At 43.1% G+C, this 7,834-nt stretch overlaps 1 protein-coding gene across 8 annotated transcripts in view; it reads right to left on the reverse strand.

Moving 5' to 3' along the window:
* Positions 1-7,834, reverse strand: part of nfatc1 (nuclear factor of activated T cells 1) — a 55,198-nt gene that overhangs the window by 35,160 nt on the left and 12,204 nt on the right. For all 8 annotated transcript variants that reach the window (XR_003052633.1, XR_003052631.1, XR_003052630.1 and 5 more), the window contains 2 exons: positions 4,202-4,404; positions 264-436 (listed from right to left, as the gene is read on the reverse strand). Coding sequence is in view for 3 of the 8 variants with exons in the window: in XM_008331099.3 (XP_008329321.1) it covers positions 264-436; positions 4,202-4,404 (376 nt within the window). In the remaining 5 variants the exon portion in view is untranslated. The remainder of the gene's footprint in view (positions 1-263; positions 437-4,201; positions 4,405-7,834) is intronic.

Genomic DNA, 7,834 nt, shown 5'->3' on the forward strand with positions numbered 1-7,834 from the left:
GGGGTTGAGGGGGGTGGGGGAGAACAGCTTTCGGAGCCAGCGGCCTATAAAGAGGCTGATCCGCCTCAGCAGGTCAACACTGGTGCAGAGAACAGTCGTTTATCAGAATCCATCAAAACGAGTTCAGAGAGAGTTTTTAGAAAAGTTCAGTCACGACCTGCGTCACATACGAAGAGCCTTAGATATAAAACATGTTTTGGTTTTGTTTTTTTTTTCCCCTTTTCAACCTGGTACTAAATGTCCAAGATGACATAAAAACTCACAGCACTCGATGGGATTGGACGCCACCTGCAGTGACACCGTCCTTCCTGTAGGCTGGTTGATGTGGATCCTGAAGACCATCCTCACGCGTGTGTTCTTGCGGCCGATGTCGGTTTCCCCCTTCCTCAGCTCGATGTCAGAATTGCGCAGCTTCAAAATCCCGGCGCAGTCGATTCTGTCGGGAGAAGGAGAGAGTCGTGGAGAATGAGCGGCCGAGCCAAACCAGCGTCTGTCAGCGAGACAAATTACCATAAGCTTTTATGACACCTCCACAGTTTGTACCATTTACATGCTGATTTATGGAGAGCTGCCGCCAAAGAAAAATGGGATTTTGGGTTTTTTTTTTTTTTTACTCTGAAATCCATCAATGTCGTCAGGAAAGTTAAAAAAAAAAAAAATCATTAACACCATTACCCACAATGCAACTTTAATAGCCAAGGCCTGGTCCAGGGGCAAAGAAATTCAAATTTAGATGAACTTTATATGGAATGGCAGTAAAAAATTGCTACTTGTTTTAAATGTTCCCGACCTTGAAAAATATTGTTTTGTCAAATTGTAATTATTATTTTATTTTATCCATTTTCCAACAGGAGATTTCTGCTGCATCCGTTCACCACAGCTGTCAACTGACTGGTCAACTGACTGGTCAACTGGTTTGGTAACTACTGGTCAACAAGTTGGTTAACTACTGGTCAACTGTTGATGACTTTTGACCATTTCCAGAGTGACTGCGTCCACTCCGTCTCCACAGGTAATAAAACCTGGGGACATTTGTGACATCATCGAAGCCTTGACGTTGATCTTCGACAGATGTTTTTTTTACAGTTAAACCAGTCATAACTGTAGTAACTAAGTCAAGGTGGAACCAAGGTCTTCATCAGACGCTCCATAAAAGAGCAGACCTTCTGTTTTCTCCACCGTCCTCCGGCTGCAGACCACGTCAGAACTTCTGATCCGGTCCAAAAAAACTGTTTTCCATGCCCTCGCCGCCACATTCCTCACAGTTGGTGTTAATGTCAGCTTCCACACACACACACACACACACACACTCCCTCACATTCTTCACCAGCAGACTCTCAGCTCTGCTCTGACGGTGGAGTAATCAGGTGTTGATGCTAAAGAAACCCAGCTGTTCAGCTGCTCACAGCACCAACGAAACCACCAACGAAACCTCAGGGAATCTGGTACACTGTACGGTTAGCCGCGTGGCTAACTCTTAGATTTTTGTATGAAAATTACAAGCTAACTGTTGGGACTTTTTCATTTGATTTGATTCATTTCCAAAAGGGAAAATTATGGAAAATTGTCACTGAATTTAAACGGTATTATTTATATTTTTTGGTGTATCTTTAGATTTTCTGTAGTCGTTTATCATTTTTGCAACTTTGAGTGACTTTCACACCTTTAGTTTAGATGTTTTTAGATTTTCTGTAGTCGTTTATCATTTTGCAACTTTAAGTGACTTTCACACCTTTAGTTCAGATGTTTTTTTGAGGCATCTCGGTTAAAGGTAAATTCTCTTTTATTGTCTTGTCTTTTTGTAGCATTAGTTTAAGGCATCTGGGTTAAAGATAAATTATTGTCTTGTCTTTTTCGTAGCATTATTAGCTGTTTTAACACCTTTCATCCTTATTTCAGCTTTTATTAACCTCAGGTGATATATAGTTATTTGGCTAACTATTAGACACCTCGTCCATTTCAGGTTTACCTTTAGCTTCCATGGCTAAGATATCGCTCTTCTGGTTGACTAAAGTCGGAGTAGCTCTTATTTGAACTCCTCTGCTTTAAAGAAACAAATAAAAGAAAACATATTCTGCAGCAGTGGAGCCAAAATCAAAGCATTTTTCAAACCTTCAAAAAAAAAAGCCACAGGAATGAAGTCAAAGCCACTGCTGTGATTTAAACATGAGCTGCAGCTAACTGTTGTAATTCCAGGACAAACACAGCTCTATTTAAAAGCTGAAAGAAATCGCAGCAGTTATGAGTTGATTTAAAAGGTGCCAGCCAGTAAATGACTGAGCTGTTTCAGAAATATAACAACGCCCGTGTTCCAATAAAACACATTTATGTCAAACTGATGTCAAAGTCCGTTGTTCACGGGGCGAGAGAGAGAGGGAGAGAGAGAGAGAGAGAGAGAGAGAGAGAAACCGTAGCCCTGCGGTTCCATTAGCCCGTATGTGTTACATCCATTAAAAAAAAGCAGAGAAAGTGCTGACGTTAGCACAGCGGCTACCGTGTGGCTAACGCTCTGCTGTTAGCAGTTCGGAGCCTCGCCGGTAATGTGATCTGTCGGGATTAGAGGAGCGAGAAAAGACGCTGCGTCTGTGTGCGGAGGTTCAGGCCCAGACGCTACAGGAGGCCGCGACGATGGCACAGACGGAGCCACAGACCAGAGAACTGGTCTGTCAGAGTCTGGCAGCGGTGTCAAAATACCTGAGGCTCAGCGGCTCCTCCTCCTGTGATTCTTAAAACTGCAGTCAGGAACAAAGGCTCTGAACATCTCATACCAAAAGAATACTTTTTTTTTTCTGAAAATGTGAGGTTTCAGCTAAATTTCTTTTTTTTGTTGTTTGTTTTGTTTTGTTTTTTAACCACTGGACTGTTTTTGAAAGCTTTTTTAAAAGTAACACCGACTCTGATGCTAATCCAGACATGAGACTTTAGAAAATATAGCTTAAAAAATAGACGCAAGTTAACGTTTTGGAATGTTTGCCATAAAAGAAGTTTTAAGAATAACTTGATAATAATCCAAACAGCTGACACGGACCAATGGGAACTTTAAGTTAGTAGAAGCTAAAAGTTAGCCAAAAAAATAACTGCAGGATGTGAAGGTATGACTTTAGCCCATAAATTAAAATGACTTATTGAAATCTTGACACAACATTTAAAAAAAATGAAAATGTATATTTCAAGGAGGAGGTCATGGGTCAGATTGAAACTTCTGGTCTTCGTACCACTTATGGTCCCCGAGCCAGAGTTTGGACATATCTGTTTTAGAAAGATGTACCACTGGGTGAGCTCTACGGTCGGAGTACAGACGCCTCCAACAGTAACAGCATCAGTGCCAGTACCGACCGTCCCCGACAGAAGACATCGTCAGGAATCGTGACCAGCGTTATTTTTAAAACCGTGTGCAGAGTTTAGTCCAGGTCAAGTCTCCAGGGGTCGTGACCCTGTGAGGAGGACACGTCCAAGTGGTGACAGAGGTTTTAGATCAGAGTGTTCTCCACTTGACAGGTTTGTATCATGAACTGGACCAGAGTCAGACGTACGTGTGTGTGTGTGTGTGTGGACATAAATATTCATGTCCTCGTTGTTGACCTGGTGAAACAACCACAGGAGAACTGACCCAGATTTAACTTGTTGACTCGTTCAAAGACGTGGCTTCAACGTCACTCGACCTTGAGTGAAGTTTAAATGAATGAATTTGATTGAAGTTTTTATATACGTTAAATATCGTATGAAAAACAGCCAACAGCGCTAATGCTAGTTAGCATTAGTGTAGCTGGTATGATGTTGCACTTTAAATAGAAGGCTTTTTACCAGATAACAGAATAAACGCTAATGCTAGTTAGCATTTAATATAGCTGACTTGCTAGAAATAGCGTTGTACGGCACAAACAGGAAGCGGTTGACAAGTCCGTGCTATTTATCACGCTACGTCACTATCTCAATAACAGCTCAGCCTTCTTGGCCGCTTGTTGTCGACAGCACCAGCAGGTGGAGTATTTTGTGTTTCTACTAAGTACGACTAGACACAGAGGGCACATTCTGGAACATAAAGTCTTACCCTGACACTAAGTGCAGGTTCAAACGCTGCTCCAAAAGTACGAGCAGCGGCTTTTAAGGCTAATCTTCCATCATCGTTAAAACCCAGAGTGTCAAGAAATAAAAAGACTTTTGATCACTGCAGTGGAAATAAAATCAGAAAAACACTCACATGGCCCTCATGTTGTTCTCCGGCAGCAGTGGGATCTCCAGCACCTTGGTGTTGTTGTGCAGCGTCTCGTGGCTGGGCGTGGACACCGTCTTCCCGGTGATGCGGTGGACCTGGTAGAAGGCGTGGGGCCTCAGCAGCCGGTCGTCGGCCGTGCCGATGAACAGCTGCAGGGTCAGAGGTTCGTTCTCCATGTAGCCGTGGAGCTGTGAGGAAGTGGAGGGAACGAGAGGAGGTCGTTAAAACGGATTTATGTCAGAAATGTTTAAGGTCTCAGAGTGTTGGTTTTCAAACAAAGTGGCCTTTTAGGAGGTGGGAGTTTACATCTCCTCTAATTTACAACCGGCGATATACTGTATATTCCCCCCACCCCCCGTACTGGACTGTACACCCCGGTGCTGCCAAGATGTTGATCCTACAGTAGCTGAATCTCAGGGGCAGTAAAAACCCACCTACAGTGAGTGGCAGTGGTTGATTTGATTTGTGATTCCCTCAACGCTCGCTGCGTGACTAAGACTAAGATCGTGTTTCAGAAAAGTCAAGGTCGTGTGACTCCCACGGAGGCTTAGCTGTTCGGGCGGAGGAAATCTCCGTCTCTTATTGTTATCGGTGAAAGGATCGCAGGCTGACGGAGCTGCAGACAGCACAAACGTGCCCGTGGTTGGAGATGGACGTCCAGACCTCCGGAGGTGTTTGCTGACAGGAGGCCTCCCGTCAGGATGACCTCAGCCACCCAGACCGTGGAGCTCTGAAACCCACAGGCTGAAATCTGAGAGGAGCGCGGGGTTGTGTAGAATATTCACAGGACGAGACGAGGATTTGGACAAAAGACAGAAGGCGTCTAAAACTGTTGACTCCAACCCAGCAGGATAATTAGGTCTAAGGCTGATTACTCTGTGATGACTGGTATAAATGTATAAATAATAAATTAAAATCATCCACTGATTCTGTAATCTTCACGTACAACTACGTTGGTCATTAGCTAACGTCAGTATCTTTCTCCTAAATTGTAACTTTAGTTTTTTTGCACTTTAGTGTAAATATTCCTCAGTGTCAAAGCCTGTTTTTTGTCTTTGATAAATTTAAGATACTAAAGATTTTTTAAAGCTAATCCCTACCATTGGTTTAGCTTAGCATTTAGCTGTTTGTTCAAATAATAAAATAATATTTTAGTTTAATTTTAGAATAACTAATTTCAGATATATTTTGTCGTTGTTAGTTGGGCATTTTAAGCTAAATTTTATTCTATTTTACTTTTAGCTTAATTTCAACATTTATATTTTTTACTTGAATTTGAATTTATTTCATTGAATTTTTAGCATTTTAGCAGTAAGATAATGTCTATTTTACACCTCCACATCCTTCACTTGATACATTTTTAACATTTTGCATCGCTTTAGCCCAATCTCTTAAAAAAAAAGAAAAGAAAAGTGTCTAAAGACATGAAGACATGAAGTCTCCCCCTGGTCTTAAAGTCGCTGCAGGCTCAGACTCTGAGCTCCGTCTAATCATCGTCCTCTCTGGACGGGAGCGTCAGCTCAAATGAATGCTGCGGCTGAGATGTTGAAATGAAGACCACAGCTTTAAACGACATGAGAAGAAGATTTGAGGCTTGAGGGGAGCAGAAAAAAAAGAAGAAGGCGCTGGAGCCGGGGAGGTAGAACATGTGATTTTGGAGGAGGATCCCTGTCAGGGTTAAGAGCCTGCAACAGCCCTGTATATTTGTGTAAGGAAATGGGCTGCTGCCTAGCAATGCTGTTTATTTAGGCAGCAGAAAAGGAGTGTGATGGAGTGAAGCAGCCCGCTAGTTATTTTCAAAGTGTAATCACTGACAGATTAGTGATGATCTGCTATGAAGTATCGTCAGAAAACGAGGTTCAAACAGGAAGCCTTGAATGATTCTCCAAATCGTACGACGGTTGTTGTTGTTGCTGATTTTTGCAGCTTAAAAAACACGGTGAATTCAATATTTCTAACTCTGTTCAGTGTCGTTCTTTCTTAAAGGACATGAAATTTAAAATCTAACCTACGGCCTGATCTTCCAGCCCACAAACTGGGCTGCGTTTTGCTCTGTTATCTGAGTGTGTTGTTAGGACTTAAATCACTGTGATCGGGCCGTGAATGTAAACGCTGCTCTCTCCTCCGCCCTGGCACAGCTGCCTCTCCTCCCGACAGCATACTATCACCCACCAGAGGAATGTGGAGACTCCGGCAGCTCAAGGCACCGATGTGGAGGAGAGAGAGAGAAAGGTGCGGGGTGTGGACGGAGGTTCACCTCTGTGTGTGTTTCTGCCCGGACGCCGGAGCCGCGCTCGAAACACCCCAACGACTCAATAACAACAATGGAAACACCGGAGAACCGACTGTTCCTCCCGGAGAACTTCACACTCAGACTAGGATTCTAACACGTGCACTGGATTTAACACTGTTTAAAAATGCAGCACAGCCTCGGCTCCAACCACAACTCCTGTTCAGATTGAAGAAAACAATGTAGTCGTAAAACTACATGACGTCAGTGATGCAAATGAAAAACATTAAAAAAGATTTAATCATAAATACTCAAATTTAATATTATATTAAATTAAATAATGTTAACCCTAACCCTAACCCTTTTTTTTGAATGGTAAAAGTTAAGTGCCTTCAAGAAAAAAAAAAGGTCAATTAGTTAAAAAAATTATATGAATACTGTAATATCAATAATAGCCCATTTATTATTATTATTATTTATCATTTAACAAAAAATAATGGAAAAATCAAGGTAGGTTAAAAATAGCTAAAAGCTAGCAAAATAGCTTCAAAAATAGTTAACAAAAAAATGATTCAAATGAGATATGATCTAGAAAGGATGCAAAATACATCGTAAGGAAGAGGTTTATGACCACTTAGAACCTGTCCAAGTCCAAAGGTTGGTCCCCAGGCCAGACTTTGGACATGGTTACAGACAGGTTTGATACGTTTGGGTGGAGGGGGAGGAGGAGGAGGAGGAACGGTCTGGAGTTTTTCACAGATCTACAGTGAAGCCGTTATTATCATCAAAGAGGACAGAAATCATCATTATTATTGGAGATGGACACCAGAGAGGAGCTCTCTCCGATGAGGAGGAGGGTATTTCCTGTGTCCCCCCCCAAACCCACAAAAAAGCCAAAAAAAAAAAAAAAAAAAAAAAAAACCCCGAGCATTAGCTGCGGTGTGGACTGCACACAGCACTCTCAGAGTGCGGGTGTGGTTGAAGAAGGCGAGGCAGCAGAGATGGCAAAGATGAAGAAAAAAAAAAGAGTACCACCAAAGAACAGAAGCTTCTAGAATAAACTCTGCACAGTCTGGGCAGGGTTTGAATCACGGGACGAGCCGCAGAGGCTTCGTCAGCCAACCGCCATGACTGCGTGTGTGTGTGTGTGTGTGCACCATGTAATCAGGAAGTCTCAGGGATGGGGGGGGCTGCCTCGTCTGAAGCTCCCTCCAACATCTCCATCTGCTCGCTGCCAGAAACGTGTGTGGTTTCAGCCGCTGCCGCCTCCGCGGGACGCAGCGCGCGGTGATGTCAGCCGTGCACACGGGAACTTTCCTAAACAAAGGGAAGTCTGTGTGGTGGGGCTGACGGAGGAGGAGGAGGAGGAGGAGGAGGGGGGAGTGGGG

The sequence above is a fragment of the Cynoglossus semilaevis genome, chromosome 18 (genome assembly GCF_000523025.1).
Source record: "Cynoglossus semilaevis isolate Cse_v1.0 chromosome 18, Cse_v1.0, whole genome shotgun sequence".
Classification (NCBI taxonomy): domain Eukaryota; kingdom Metazoa; phylum Chordata; class Actinopteri; order Pleuronectiformes; family Cynoglossidae; genus Cynoglossus; species Cynoglossus semilaevis.